Genomic DNA, 16672 nt, shown 5'->3' with positions numbered 1-16672 from the left:
GCAGAGAGCCAAGTCAGGAATGAACTTCCATTCACAATTGCTTCAAAGAGAATAAAATACCTAGGAATCCAACTTACAAGGGATGTAAAGGACCTCTTCAAGGAGAACTACAAACCACTGCTCAGTGAAATCAAAGAGGACACAAACAAATGGAAGAACATACCATGCTCATGGATAGCAAGAATCAATATCGTGAAAATGGCCATACTCCCCAAGGTTATTTATAGATTCAATGCCATCCCCATCAAGCTACCAATGAGTTTCTTCACAGAATTGGAAAAAACTGCTTTAAAGTTCATATGGAACCAAAAAAGAGCCCGCATTGCCAAGACAATCCTAAGTCAAAAGGACAAAGCTGGAGGCGTCACGCTACCTGACTTCAAACTATACGACAAGGCTACAGTAACCAAAACAGCATGGTACTGGTACCAAAACAGAGCTATAGACCAATGGAACAGAACAGAGTCCTCAGAAATAATACCACACATCTAAAGCCATCTGATCTTTGACAAACCTGAGAGAAACAAGAAATGGGGAAAGGAGTCCCTATTTAATAAATGGTGCTGGGAAAATTGGCTAGCCATAAGTAGAAAGCTGAAACTGGATCCTTTCCTTACTCCTTATACGAAGATTAAGTCAAGATGGATTAGAGACTTAAATGTTAGACCTAATACCATAAAAACCCTGGAAGAAAATCTAGGTAGTACCATTCAGGACATAGGCATGGGCAAGGACTTCATGTCTAAAACACCAAAAGCAATGGCAGCAAAAGCAAAAATTGACAAATGGGATCTAATTAAACTAAAGAGCTTCTGCACAGCAAAAGAAACTACCATCAGAGTGAACAGGCAACCTACAGAATGGGAGAAAATTTTTGCAATCTACTCATCTGACTAAGGGCTAATATCCAGAATCTACAAAGAACTCAAACAAATATACGAGAAAAAAACAAACAACCCCATCAAAAAGTGGGGAAAGGATATGAACAGACATTTCTCAAAAGAAGATATTCATACAGCCAACAGACACATGAAAAAATGCTCATCATCACTCGCCATCAGAGAAATGCAAATCAAAACCACAATGAGATACCATCTCACACCAGTTAGAATGGCAATCATTAAAAAATCAGGAAACAACAGTTGTTGGAGAGGATGTGGAGAAATAGGAACACTTTTACACTGTTGGTGGGATTGTAAACTAGTTCAACCATTATGGAAAACAGTATGGCAATTCCTCAAGGATCTAGAACTAGATGTACCATATGACCCAGCCATCCCACTACTGGGTATATACCCAAAGGATTATAAATTATTCTACTACAAAGACACATGCACACGTATGTTTATTGCGGCACTATTCACAATAGCAAAGACTTGGAATCAACCCAAATGTCCATCTGTGACAGACTGGATTAAGAAAATGTGGCACATATACACCATGGAATACTATGCAGCCATAAAAAAGGATGAGTTTGCGTCCTTTGTATGGATGCAGCTGGAAACCATCATTCTTAGCAAACTATCACAAGAAGAGAAAACCAAACACCGCATGTTCTCACTCATAGGTCGAACTGAACAATGAGATCACTTGGACTCGGGAAGGGGAACATCACACACCTGGGCCTATCATGGGGAGGGGGAGGGGGGAGGGGGGAGGGATTGCATTGGGGAGTTATACATGATATAAATGATGAATTGATGGGTGCTGACGAGTTGATGGGTGCAGCACACCAACATGGCACAAATATACATATGTAACAAAGCTGCACGTTATGCACATGTACCCTAGAACTTAAAGTATAATAAAAAATAAAAAAGAAAAAAAGAAAAAAAAAGAAATATAACAACAACAACAACAAAAAAAGTACTAATTGCTTGAACAGAACTATTTATCAAGAATAAGAGTAAGAAAATTTTGTAAAATGTTCATGCCAAGAATGCAAAAAAAAAAAAAAAAAACAGCACAATGACCTCACAACTAAGACATACTATAAATATGTTATCAAAAGATAATTTTTACTCTTCCTAGCACATAAAAGATAAATTGTTTTCAAACTTAATTGATAGTTTCTGTATTAGAACAAACATACAAATATATCAGTAATATTTTTACCAAAATAGAGCCCAATATATGTACAGAAAATATTTAAGAAAATAAGTTTGTCCTTAGCTTTAACATGGATGCGACATACAAATATACATATGTATACTCACAGGAGTAACATACACTGACAAAAAATTACACTTAGCAAACGTCCAAAATTAAACAAAAAAATCCTGCTAGGACTTTTTTTCTGTCTTTGAGGTTTAACAAAGAATGTAGAAAATTACTGAAGTAACAAAAAATGACACAAAAACCACACTTCAAACAGACAAACTGCTTGTCAGTATCAGGATCTGATTTCACATACAGGTTTAATACACTTCCTCAAAAGTCAGGCCATCACAGTGAAGGATAAACATCTTCCACTAATGAATGAGGCTGGCTGTCATTATTCTGAGAAGTAGGGTTCTCCTCCACATGGATTACTTTATCTGAGGTTCCTGCAGGAGAAACTTCATTATTTGTCTCCTCTTCACTAGGTGATAAGGTTTCAGGCAGTTCACTTAACATTAGAACTTGCAAAGGTTCTGTTCTATTTTCAACATCCACTTGAATCCCCAAAACTTTAAGAATATCACATTTGCAAATGGGGCATGTCCCATGGGATAGAATCCAGGGGTCAATGCAATTCTTGTGGAAAAAATGTTTACAAGTCAGAATACGAACTATGTCATTAGGCTTATAGTATTCAAAGCAAATTACGCAGCTATCTCCATTTGGATTTATTTCCTCATCCCCCTCTTTTACCACTCGAAGTTGGAGTTGTCCAAATGCATTCTGAAGATCTGTTGTTAATCGCTGCCATCTCCGGTTCTGAATCCTCGCTAAACAAAGTCTATGAATGTGATAAAAGATGAAATATGCTAAGGTAGCAGTTGTGACAATTACAAAAGAGACCAAATAGTGATTCATCCAGATGATGTGCTTTCTCCCCACCTCAACCATGGCTGTAACGAGAACTCCCTTCTTAATTAAATGGAAAATTTCCGTGCCTTTTATGTTACCAATCATAACCACGACGACATCTTCAAATGCCTGATGAAACATGGGGAACACCTGGTTGCCAGTTCCTGGAAAGTTATAGATGATCACTCCACTGGCTCCCTTCTCAGCTGCCACTTTAATTTTCTGTGTGAAAGTACAACCTCCCCGTTCAATAAGTGCAAGCCAGGTCTCTGAGTACTTTGATCGGCTGAAAATGGTATTGGGATTACATGCATTTTGGATTTTTCCCTCTGGTGGCACTATAACTCCTGCCACCCTCTTCAAAGTGGAGCTTCTTCCAAAGACTCCAGTCTCTCCCAACTCTGACGACACATGATTCCCAACATGAAATGATATGTTCATATAAGCCGTCCAAACAACACTTGCTCTGCAACAGTTCTGACTAACAAGCCAAAGAACACTGAACACGATAAGCCAGGAAAAGGCAGTGTTGTTTCTCCAAGTGCCAACCTTGAGTAGATGCATCTTTCCCTTCTCCGAATGACTTAAGAACCAACGCAACAGTTCCACATCTGTTGACAATTAATTTAAAATAACAAAGAGAAAAAAATCTTCAGGATACAAACAAGATCCACTGTCTTCCAGCATGTTTTTGTAAGAAATTCTTAAAGATGGCTTATGAGTTTCAGAGGTCTTATTAGAGAGGAGAAAAACTTTAGATTGAAAAATAAATCCCCTCCTGTTAACTCTAGATACTGCTTACTGTTGTTTGATGTGATTATGACATGCAAGATCCAGCAGCCAATTAGATAAGAGTTTAGAGCATACTGTGAATTTATTGGCTTAAATGCTGTTATGGGTGATTTCTACGTTGTTATAAGATGAATATAATCACTGAGCTACATATAATCATAGTAGGTAGCACATTAAACTAAAAATTAAGTCTAAAATTCATACAATGTGTGCTCTTTAAAGCCTGAAAGCACATGTAAGAATGCTATATAATTTTTTTCCCAGCAAAGGAAGGAGATACTTCCAACAAAATGGCAAGCTAAAAAAAAAAAAGATAATTGAAAATTAGTGCTGTGACCAGATGTGAGGTAAAAGTGGTGATATCAGTGACATGATTTTTATATCGAAAAGTAAAAGTCACACTGCTAATTTTTGATTCAACACATAAACCCTTATATTGCATTTATTTAAGCTTTCTGAGATGTTTGTGGCTTTTGTTTTATGGTTTTGCTGTTTTAGAGTAAGAGATCCTGCTCAGTTTACTCCTGCCTCACTTTCTCTGTCTTACATTGACTGTACAAATGTAGTAAGTCTGACAGGAGTAAAGAAAGGACTGACATCTGGGGAAGCTAATTTCTCTGCAGGCCTTGACATCTGTTATTAATCAAATAATATTTTGAAAGAGGAGGAGAAAGGGTGTCAAGTGAAAGATTAAATGAAGTCATACTGGTTTGGCACAATTCATTTTTTAAAAAACAGCTATTAAAAAAAACCTCAAAGGTGCATATTTAAAGTTAACCATTAGCAGCAATAAGTAGATGCTTTTATCAAACATTTTTGCAGAACTCAACAAATATCCTTACTGAAGATTCCACAGGCTCTGTCCACTCTACCTACGTTTTGGCCACAATCATGTCAGTGGCACAATATGACCTCAAAGCTAAAGGATGTCATGTGGACTCACAAGCATAGTAAGTTCACAAGCAGCCACGCTGCTACTGGTACACGTTATTGGGGGTGAATCTCAGTGGGTTTTTTTTCCCACCAGCTAGGAAACCGAGGCCAAAGATTCTGACCTTGAACATAAAAGTCTCTGGTCTACATGTGTAGAGTGCTAGAAGTCACTTTTGGTTGGATCTCACCAGGACTACAGGAGCTGTTACTTCTTATGAAATGTGAATCTACAAGATGGTAATTTGAGACAAGGAAGAGGAAGGAACAACAAAACCTAGTATAAAAAGAATACTGATGATATAAAACATACCCACAAAGGTTGATTTTCTCTCCCAAAGGCCATTAATCTGATTTTATTTTCATACATCCCTGCATTTTAAAAGGTATTACATGGTGTGTATATTCACAAAGTGACATTGAGTTAGGCATCAAAGGTTTAGCATATCGTCCAGAAACAGAAATTTTCATCAATACGACAATATCTAAATCTTTCTGTCTCTCATTGTTGTATATGTTTTTATTTACCTACTAGAAAAAAAGGAAGATGCAAAATAAGACAAAGAATATAACATGGAAAGGCAATTGAACAAAATTTTAGCTCTGCTCTATGTTATCAAAATGCCCCAGAGAAACATTCATTACCATTTGGAGAGGAAAAGAGAAGCATTTACTAAGGACACTTCTAGAAAAGAAATCTGCTACCATAGCTGAATCATTATGCTAGGATTTAAAGAGCTCTGGCAAACAAAGGTGAATGTTTGCAATGTTATCCTAAATGAGGCCTATAATACTTTAGAACACTTCTCCTTACATAACCAAAGTGCTATCATCTAAAATAATTATTTAGAACACATTACCAATCCAGTGAGTAGCTTTGGAAACTAGATTTCCTGGGCATTAATAAAATTAATTAACCATGGAGAATCAGAGATATAAATTATTAGATACCAAAATTAGTCAAAGTGCGGAAACAAAGTACAAGAATTAGTATTAAAAAAGGAAACTTTAAAATAGCATGGCTAATTCTCTAGGGCAATGTCACAATCCTAGTAACTTGAAGAAAAAAAATTGTTTTTAACGTATACTAATGTTCTTATTTGGATAAGGGCAAAAAGGTATAACAATTAAAACTGATTAGAAAGACAAGAAGTTCAAATAGCTGGGCATGATATGGAGTTTTATTTTTAAAACACAAATTTCACCCTTGTTCATACCTGGGTAGAGAAGCTGACATTTTCTCTCTACATAAAGTATGATAAGAGAATTTATCTATTCTTTGTATTTGGAAAGATCTGGTTACATCTTCAGAAAATTCTCCAGATTTCTTAAGTTTTCAGAATGTCACACTTGCACATGGGACATGTCCTATGGGCTAAAAGCCAGGGGTCAATGCATGCCTTATGGAAAAAATGTTTGCAAGTTAAAATGCGTACTACATCTTGGGGTTTGTATGTGTCAAAGCAAACAACACAGTTGTCTTCATTTGGGTCTAATTCCTCATCCCCTTCTTTGAGAATTCGCAGTTGAAGCTGGTCAATAGCTTTCTTCACATCTGCCTTTATACGACTTCGCCTCCTCGTGGAAGAATTGGGCACTCCAAGTCTCCAGACACAATATAAGTAAAGGTAGGCAACTGTGGCAGCCAGGAAGGTAAATAGAGGCATGATGTAATGGCTCACCCATGGCATGTGCATTCTCCCCACTTCAATGATGACTGTCACACAGACTCCTTTCTGAATCAAGTGCAAAAGTTCCATGCCTTTCAGGTTGCCTATCATCACCGCAACTATATTTTCCGTCCCCTGGTGAGACATGGGAAATACTTTATTGCCCGTACCTTGATAGTTGTAGATGATCACCCCATTTGCTCCCTTCTCTGCTGCCACGTTGATTTTATGTGTAAAAGTACAGCCTCCACGTTCGATGAGGGCCAGCCAAGAGTCTGCCTGTTCAGGCCTGCTGAAATTGGTCAAAGGATTACAAGCGTGCTGATTCCATCCTTCAGGAAGTGCTACCACACCAGACACCCTTTCCAGAGGAGAATGATTCCCGAACACTCCACTCTCTCCTAACTCTGATATGATATTATTTCCAACCTGAAATGTTATATTCAGGTGAGCTGTCCAAATGGCTTTTCCATTTGAGTCAGGAAGGCTGAGTAGTAGAAAGATACTAAGTCTCAAAAGTCCAGATGAAAGAGAACTATGAGTCGAAGGAGTAATTCTAAGGAAGCTCATGCCTCCATTTGTCTATTTAAGAGGCAAACTTGAGAAAACAAAACAACATCAGTTGTAAAAGGACATAAAGAAGATAGCTTGTTGGCAGTAGATTACTAAAGCACATAAATGGAAAAGGTCTCCCTGGATCAAAGATATCTTGCTCCTTCCAGCATTTTTATATTTGGTAGATTATCTTTCTCATAGTGAAACAAAATAACAAGAGTTGTGATTGGTATCATGTGATTTCAAGAAAACTATGACATTCTAATGGGGAAATTGTGACATCAGAGGTAGTTAAACCAATCCAAGAGTTTATATTAGTGCATTGCATCCTGAAATCCTATTGGCCAAAAAGCTAAGCAATGAGTCAAGATATGTAACAATTTGAACAAGCTGTAAAGCAATAAATAAATTGGTAACAATTTTTTAAAGCCTTGGGTTTCTTTCTTAGTTCTGGATAGAATGAAAATCTACCCAGCCATGTAAGATTTTTTTTCTAGATGTAAGGCAATGGCAAAGATAAAAATAATTCATGTATTAGTGCATGTACCCGGGCCAGTTGCCAGTTTTCATGCATGGTTCAACACTACCCAATATGGCATTCTGTGGGAAGTAGGAGCAAACCATTCCCACCAACTTCCCACATTAAATGCCTATCCCACACCTAAAGATCCAACACAAAGAAAACAGTGTAAACTCATATTGTTAGCCTAATACAGTCCCATCTTCTGGTAAGAACCTACTATGTGCTAGGCAAATACTCAGAGTGGGCATACGTTGGAGAAGAAAATAGAAAGAGCCCTACTCTTGTAGAGACTAAGGATTTTGGATGATGTCCCAAGGACAAGAGAAACACACTGTAGGGTTCTAAGCCAGGGAGGTGACAAATGTGTTTCAGAACGTTCACTTTGGTTGCTTTATGGGGAAAATGTATTGGAGAGGGAGAATAACATGAGAATGAGCTTAGGCAAAAGAAGACAGTGGCTTGGACTCGAAGTAGTAGCATAGATGTAGAAACATAGACAAAGGCTGAATAACAGATTTAGTAACTGGAAGGATAGTAGTGGGAAGAGGAAAGGATGGCCACAATGATAACAAATCACTACATTATTTTGCAAACTACAGAATCTTTACTGCTTTAAAGATGCATTATTGTTTACTTTTATCTTAAATCTTTATCCAAAGTCTGTTTCAAGGAGCCAATAAATTGGCAACACCCACTCAAATATTTATTTTCTGCCATGTATAGGATATCTTCTATGTGCTCAGCATGCCACAAAGTCCTAGGGATAGAAAAACAAAAGCCCTATTTCCTAGTGTGCAAAATGGACACGAAAATTTAATCATAGACATGATAGAGTTTTCTCATTTGGACAAAAGCATTTATTGTATTCCCTGGCCTATTGTATTTAATATTTGCTTTAAAAAAATAAAAAACTAGGAAACAGTCTACTTGTCCCATTCATACAATTCTATTAAAGCATGATTCAGTTCACATCTGAAGAGTCCTTATAGGCAGACTTTTTTTTATGTTCAAATTGAGTGAATTCCTGGCTGATTCTATTAACAGTGACAAATTGAAGCCTCATTAAGATGACAGTTTAACATCATCATATTATAGGTAATTTGTTAAATCTGTGATTATTTAACCTTTGGAAGTAGGATTACAAAATAATGTAATTCTGACCTTTTATTTTGCAGATATTTTGTGGGTGAAGAGTTTAACCTGTAACTACATTTTGCTTCAAAACATATCTCACATCAAAAGGTTCTCTGTGTGGTTGAAAGGACCAATGTGAGGAACTTAGCTAATTCATTCTATTTTTCTCATTATAATATAAAATGCTTAAGGCAATGATAGAACTGCCCTCTCTTCTGCCCTTGTCTTAGAACAAAACAGACCTATAAGAAACAATCATCTATCTCTTAAAAAGTGGTTTTCAAGTTGGGGGCAATTTTGCCTCCCAGGGGACATCTGGCTGTTTCTGGAGACATTTTTTGATTGTGACAATTAGAAAGTGTTACTAGCATCTAGTGAATATACACCAGCATTGCCACTAAAACATCTGAAAATGCACACAATAGCTCCACACAATAAGAAATTATGTGGTCCAAAATGTCAATAGTAAAGTTAAGAAACCCTGATCTAATGAAACAGCCTGAAAGAAGAAGCATCCCAAAACTCTCCCATCCCTGATGGGTGGTCAGATATAAATTCTCGACACAGAATAAGCTTTTATAATTGACAATGCCTCCATCAAGGACGATCCCCTCAATGCAACTTAATTTCTCCAGTTTTTCCCTGGAATAGAAACAGCAGAGATCTGTACAAGTTACCTGTTAGTCCATTAAGTATCATGACAAATTGCATATATTTTATCAGAATGAGCTCTAAGAGTCTTCCTTAGAGCATGTGAAAGGGGGGGGGAGGGGGAGGGGGGAGAGAGAGAGAGAGAGAAAGAGGATTAAGGCAACTGTAATCTGTTCCTTTTAGATCATTTATTCAATACATGGACATTCTTTATAACACCAAATACTGAAGAGTTTTTCATTCTGTTGAATTTTGCAGTTAGGTTAAAGAGAACTGAAATATATTACTAGGGATAATATATATTATATATAATAATTTGTATATTATTATATAATATATGTAATATATATTATATAATTTATATATTATATTATATTATATATAATTTATATATTATATAATTATAATTTATATATTATTATATATATTCAAGGATATATATATTCAAGGAATATATATATGTTTATATATTCCTTTTACATGCAGGCTAAAGGGAACTGAAACATATTACTAGGGTTGGTTCAACTGGTTCAAAAAGCCATTCTACTTATCTCTTGTTTAGAGTGAATATATACACACACACACACACACACACACACACACACTTAAGAGATAGTGTGTGTGTGTATAGTTACATGCTCTTAAGAGATAGATAGAATGTGTATATATAATATATATGAGCAAGGAATATATATATATACACACATATATGTGTGTATATATATATGTACACACACACACACACACACACATTTTTTTTCCCCAGAAACTTACCAGACTTCCCTTAATGTCCCTTTGGCTAGAATTGCTTCAAAAACCCATGCCTAATGAAATCCTTGGAAACTGGGGTGGAATCATCATGATTATCTTAGGTTAATCATTATTTATCCTATTGTGGAGAGTTCATTCCCTGGGTGAGCACATGGCCAGAAGAAGGGTGAAGATATGAATGCTGTGTTACCAAGGGGAAAGACATCAACCAGAAGGTAAGCAAGCAGGCACAATGACAAGCTCTAAATTCCTGAAGTACCCCCAAAGGAATAATACTTAACCATTAACCACAACAAACATGTAATATGCACTGTATACGAGGCACTGACATGAGCCAGAGTCTATGTTAATGGGGACACAACATGGCTCTGACCTTAAGGAGGGCATCATCTAGGCAGAAGAAAAGAGTAATATCCAAGTTGGATGTATATATGTATGTATCCTATAACTACCAGGCTCCAATTAAATTTTTGAGAAGGTTATAACTATTATTGAGACAAAAAAATCAACTAACTGACCTCTACCCCTCTGCTATTCTTTGATCTCTATGGGTAAGAATGTTCACACTTCCAGAAATCTCTACTCCAATAAAGCAAAACAGATAAATACAATCACATTGCACTGTTCAGATAGCATCTTTAAGATGAAATGAAAACCAATAAACTACCTCATAAATGTCAGTACCCAGGGCTATGATATCATGAGAGATCTCTAGGAATTCACAAAACAAATATTTATTTTGCATTTAGGCTCAAACATTACAACTATGTATGTTTTTTTGCAAGAAATTAAATGAATCATAATGAGATCTGAGGAAGACAGAATATTGACTCTAAAGTACTTCACTGAGAGCAGCACAAAAGCAGAGTGCTAATGATAATATTTTTCTGAAAGTGGAATCTTTACTTTTACAATTGTTAATGTTTTCTAATATATATATATATATATATATATATATAATCTGCAAGCATCCCCTCTAATTACAGCTAATATATCAGTGGTTAAAAAAACTTCATAGTTTCATGTAACAAAACTAGTTTATATAAAGGCATTTCTGGATTGTAGCAAGTATAATTCTAATTTCTATATTTTTTAAGTAAATTTTGTTGTGTATATTTAATGTGTACAACATGACACTATAAGATACACATATATAAATGGTTGCTATAATGGAACAAATGAACATATCTGTCATCTCATCTCATATAGTTATCCATTTGTCCTCCTGTTGCAAGTGCTGCTATAATCTACCCCTTTAGAAAAAATCCTGATGTAATTCCCTCTACAAAATTGACTATTCTATTAATCTCCTTGAAGGACAGGATTAAATCTTATTCTCATCTTTTTAATACCCAGCTTCTAGGACAGTAACTACCACATCATAGGTTCTCAATAAAAGTTGAATTAAATTGATAGTGTCATTATCCTCTGTATTCTATCTGGTAATATTCCTTATGCAAAATTCTATCTACCGAGTTTTATCTTCAGAAGGGTGATCATTTCAGTAAGAGCACAGAATAGTTAGAATATGTATAATGAGTTCAACTTGTAATTATTCTATATATGTACAAACAGAATATGTGTGTGTGTGTATATATATGTGTGTGTGTATATATATCCACACATATTGTATTGGGGATATATATATATACATCTTCCTTGCTCTTAGCAATCATAAAACTTGATTCCTTAGCCATACCTTAATACAAAGACAAATGAGCATTTGGAATATGACCAAATCCATTTAAACTGTAATGGGCATAAATAAACATAAATTAAACTCTTTTTCATTCAGAATTCAAGTCATGGTCTACATAACTTTAACAATAAACTGAAAACAATTTTTTCCCCATTCAGTCTACCCATTTAGAAGATAGAATGGTAATCAACAGAGTAGGAACTCATTATTACTACTCTGGGAAGTAATGGGAAAATTCACATTGTAGTCTTTGCACTAGGAGGGAGAAGGAAGAGATGAATAGTCTTAAGTAAACACAAGATTAAGACAGTATTTGGCAGTAGTATAATTATTATCTTTGAGCTTGGAACAAAATATATCTTCATATTAACCATTTAGACCATATTTTTGTTTGAGGCAGTGGTGAATAGGCAATATACTCAAAAGAGGAAAAATAAACCCAAGCAGATTCCTTTACATCACCACCAGCAATTGTCCTGTTCTCTTAACAGGCTACTCTGCCCCTCTCATTATTAAGGTCCAACGATGAGGACCAAAAGGGTTTGGAGGCTGCTTCTGGGACTCCATCATTTCAAGATTGTCCTAAGGCTTAAAACAGACTCTAAATCTTCCTAAGCCACAGTCATTGAAGGTTTGCATATGCTTTGCCTTCCTAATACAAGTCCTATGATGGTTAACTCTGAGTGAGTTCCCAGCAGTCAGAAATAACACGGCAGAGGTGATTAAGGAGATTTTCCCCTTATGTTTTGCCAATTTACAGATCACAAAACCCTTTCTTATTTCGTATATAATTTAATCCCTCCTGTGAAGGAGCAGAGAAAAATAACGATGACAACATGAGTATAGAGTCATCACACTAGCAGAAACAGTGAACAGTGTATTAAAGCACCAGGCCATGTGACAGATGTGTCTGAAATCCAGTTTCAGCTACATGCTAGCCACTTAAGCTGAGCCACATTGAGTCTCAGCTTTCTCATCTGTAGTCTGGAAAAGTAAAGTCGGCCATGGTGAGTGTTGGATGACACGTTTCACATCTGTTTGTAAATCGCCAAGCACACTGCTAGCTTAGCTTGGGAGGTATTCAATAAATGGGCCTTCCTTCCTATTCTCAATCCTGAAAAACCTTTTTCTTCCATTTTCCACCTAATAACATTCACATCATCTTTACAGACCCATCTCAATCTCCCATTTGTGATCTCCCTAGCCAAAACCACCTGTTCCTATGACATATTATTTTTGTACCTATGTCAGTCATTTAATTTTGCCTTATATTATATATAATTAGATGCATATGTGTCTGTACATACTTTCACTTGGTTTAGAGTATCTTGTGAGCAGTGGTCTTATCTGCTTCATTTTTTAAAAATCCTGTTTTCTCCCTCCTGTCCCTACACTAGCACAATAAAACTTGTTCAAGGTCCCTGACAAAATGTTTGACTTTTCAAGTACTTTCTCTTCAAAATATTAAGACATCTGCAGCTTTTACAATCTATGCTTTATACAACTACTCATTTTTTTAAAAAAAGAGAACAGGCAATGATTTGACAAGTCTTCCCTCAGTTAAGAATTACATTGACAACAGTTGTCCAGAAAATGGCTTATTTAATATCACAGGATCAGAGGCCATCTGTCTTACATTTTCTCTCCAAAAGTCAAGAATAAATTTCATCCACATCTCTGTATCTGAAAAATTGACTAAATATGGCATAATACACAGTCATAAAGTAATACCATTTCTAACATATAAGCAGCAGCCTTTACAGGGATAAAAATTCTGCTTTAATTACTTTTATGTAAATGAATATATAGTTATATCTCTCAAGATATTTAAATATAGATATATATCTATATATCAAGTCATGAGCTCCAAATAGTCATTATCAGGAGAAAACTATACCAATTATGTATACCTTGGTACCTCAGAGAAAACTCTAACATTACATCAGAAGTAATACTTAAATAAAAAATTTCTAATTGCAACCAACTTTTACTCCAATCCAGAATGCCTTCTATTTCTACCCCAAGTGATAGTTGAATCCTGCAGTCCCCACAAAGCTTCCCTGATTTGGTCCAATGTGAGTTCTTTCTCCTATGAACTGTCACAATATATGTTTTACATTTTTTTTTGAGACAGAGTCTTTCTCTGTCACCCAGGATGGAGTGCAGTGGCACTATCCCAGCTCACTGCAACCTCTTCCTCCAGGGCTCAAGCGATTCTCCTGCCTCAGTCCCCTGAATACCTGGGATTACAGGCACATGCCACCACATCCTGCTAACTTTTGTATTTTTAGCAGAGACGGGGTTTCACCATGTTGGTCAGGCTGGTCTCGAACTCCTGACCTTGTGATCCACCTGCCTTGGCCTCGAAAAGTGCTGGGATTACAGGTGTGAGCCACCATGCCCAGCCATGTTTTTTCATTTTTGTATTTTAACATATTTTGCAGTTAAAACAGTACATACAGCATACATGTGCATTTTTAAAGTAAGAAAACTACTCCTGTATCTTTTAAGCAACAAGCACTATTTTCTTCATACCCTACATCCTTTCTTAGGAAATTATTTCTGTACTCCTTGTGATATTTTTCTTCTAGTGTTGAAAACAATGTTACTTGCTTCCCCTCTTACAAAGGCTGTTGTCTTTACCTCTCAAGTTGTAAGATTTTTCAGGGTAGGACTTCACTATGCTCCTTCATCTTCCTACAGGACCTAGTGCACTGATTTGTAAAAAAATCAATTTCTTATTTGATTTGATAAAACAAAGGTGCTTCTCTGGCATGATTAAGAACCTGCCATGTCCTACTGTTTTTCATATTCCCTCTAGAAGTACAATCTAAGAACCATCTATTCCAAATGTCTACATTATTATTTCACTCATTCAAGTATTTATCAAGATCCTACTATGTGCATAGTACTAATAAATGCGCACAATTTTAGGGCTACAGCAGTGATCAAAAAGGAACAATTTCCTATCCTAATGACTCTTTTGTGTACCCAGGGATTCAAAGAGGAGGTCATGGTGGTTGTATTTTATCCAAGAAACTGACCTTCTGATATGATAATATGCTAAATAAGGTATGAAGGAAGGACCAGAGAAGCACAGTATCTTAGTCTGTTTGGGCTGTTATAATAAATTACCATAAACTGGGTAGCTTATAAGCAATAGGAATTTATTTTTGCACAGTTCTGGAGGCCAAAAAGGTCCATGATAAAGGCAGATTTGGTGTCTCATGACGGCTTACTTTCTGGTTAATAGAAAGCACCTTTTCGCTGTGTTCATTGTGGAAAGAGTAAGGGGGTCTCTCTCAGGCCTCTTTTATAAGAACACTAATTCTACTCATGAGGGCTCTGCTCCTATGAGCTAATCACCTCCCAAAGTCCCCACCTCCTAACACCATCACCTTGGGGGTTAAGATTTCAACGTCTCAAGGGGAACACAAACATGCAAATTACAGCACACAGAAAAATAAATCCTGTCCCCAAGGTAGGACAGTTTAATCATTGCATAGTTCTGATACCCTAAGGTATCACTTTCCCTAGGATATTTCATGCAATGAAAAATAAAGCAGCCCATACAGCATATCTGTCCACAAAGTTTCCTTCATTCAGATCTCATGGAGCTTTAAAATTTTATATTTAAAAACAAAGCTGGCCGGGCACGGTGGCTCAAGCCTGTAATCCCAGCACTTTGGGAGGCATAGACGGGCAGGATCACGAGGTCAGGAGATCGAGACCATCCTGGCTAACACGGTGAAACCCCGTCTCTACTAAAAAATACAAAAAAACTAGCTGGGCGAGGTGGTGGGCCCCTGTAGTCCCAGCTACTTGGGAGGCTGAGGCAGGAGAATGGCGTGAACCCGGGAGGCAGAGCTTGAAGTGAGCCGAGATCATGCCACTGCACTCCAGCCTGGGCTACAGAGCGAGCCTCCGTCTCAAAAAAAAAAAAAAAAAAAAAAAAAAAAAAAAAAAAAAAAAAGCTTTGTTGTATATAATAATTTTCATAGTCTTAAGTCTTGTTAGTTTTACCAGGAATATCAATTGTTGAATTTTGCAAGTTTAATTAATTCTTAAGCCAGACTGCCTGAGTTTAAATCCTGTACCTACACTAGCTCTACAATTTAGGCAAGTTATCTAAACTCATGTGCCTTAGTTCCCTTACCTGTAAAACAGAGATAACAATAGTACCAAATGTTTAGGACTCCCATGAGGATTAAAAGAAACAATGCACAGTCTTTAAAGCACTTAGAACACTACTTGGCTCATACACAAACTGATGTGTGTTCACTGCCAGCACCCATCATTATATTTAAATCATCATCTTATTCACCCAATTTACTAAAGATGATGCCAAGATCTGTAATGATTTTTTCAATCTTATAATTGTAAGGAAGTTTCTATTTTGACATAAAATATTGGTATCACTTTTCCGTATATAACATATATTCTTGAAGACAAGTGATGTCTTTACACAAATACCTATTAACACCTCCAGCTAAGCAGCTAATATTTGAATGCACATTAGGGACAAAATATTTCATGATTCACAGAGGATGCACTGAAAACAGTGATAGAACTTACAATGCATTTTATAGTTATAATGTACAGGCCAACTTTAAAAAATACAAAGGTCTTTTTAGTTCCCTCACAACCACAGACCACCCATAAAAACAAAAGTAAAACAAAGAAGTAAAGCTTTTCATTGGATCTGCTGGCACAATATTTTTCAATATGTTGACAAAGAGCCTGATTTCGCCAACTAATTATTACATTCATAATCCATGTCAAACTTCAAGAAGAACATTCATGTCACCAATTATTCAAATTTAGTTTGAGATTTAGGGAAAAGAGGAGGTTATCATGAGAGAAAGCAAGTGTTTGTACAATCCACTCCAACAACTAGTTCTAGCAAGACCTAGCAGTAAATTACTATTGTTCTAG

General features: G+C 36.3%; 3 protein-coding genes across 6 annotated transcripts in view; all 3 read right to left on the bottom strand.

The window, feature by feature from the left end:
- Window positions 1-16672, bottom strand: part of CADPS2 (calcium dependent secretion activator 2) — a 602646-nt gene that overhangs the window by 401797 nt on the left and 184177 nt on the right. The gene's annotated exons all lie outside the window — the stretch shown is intronic.
- RNF133 (ring finger protein 133) lies at window positions 2381-3806 on the bottom strand. Its single transcript, XM_010371481.2, has one exon. The coding sequence runs from the start codon at window positions 3574-3576 to the stop codon at window positions 2446-2448; it is 1131 nt and encodes a 376-aa protein (XP_010369783.2). The 5' UTR covers window positions 3577-3806; the 3' UTR covers window positions 2381-2445.
- RNF148 (ring finger protein 148) lies at window positions 5896-7185 on the bottom strand. Its single transcript, XM_010371482.1, has one exon. It carries the CDS (start codon window positions 6972-6974, stop codon window positions 6063-6065), a length of 912 nt encoding a protein of 303 aa, XP_010369784.1. The 5' UTR covers window positions 6975-7185; the 3' UTR covers window positions 5896-6062.

The sequence above is a fragment of the Rhinopithecus roxellana genome, chromosome 6 (genome assembly GCF_007565055.1).
Source record: "Rhinopithecus roxellana isolate Shanxi Qingling chromosome 6, ASM756505v1, whole genome shotgun sequence".
Classification (NCBI taxonomy): domain Eukaryota; kingdom Metazoa; phylum Chordata; class Mammalia; order Primates; family Cercopithecidae; genus Rhinopithecus; species Rhinopithecus roxellana.
Note: the sequence above shows the minus strand (reverse complement) of the source record. Positions and strands in the feature narration are given on the sequence as shown.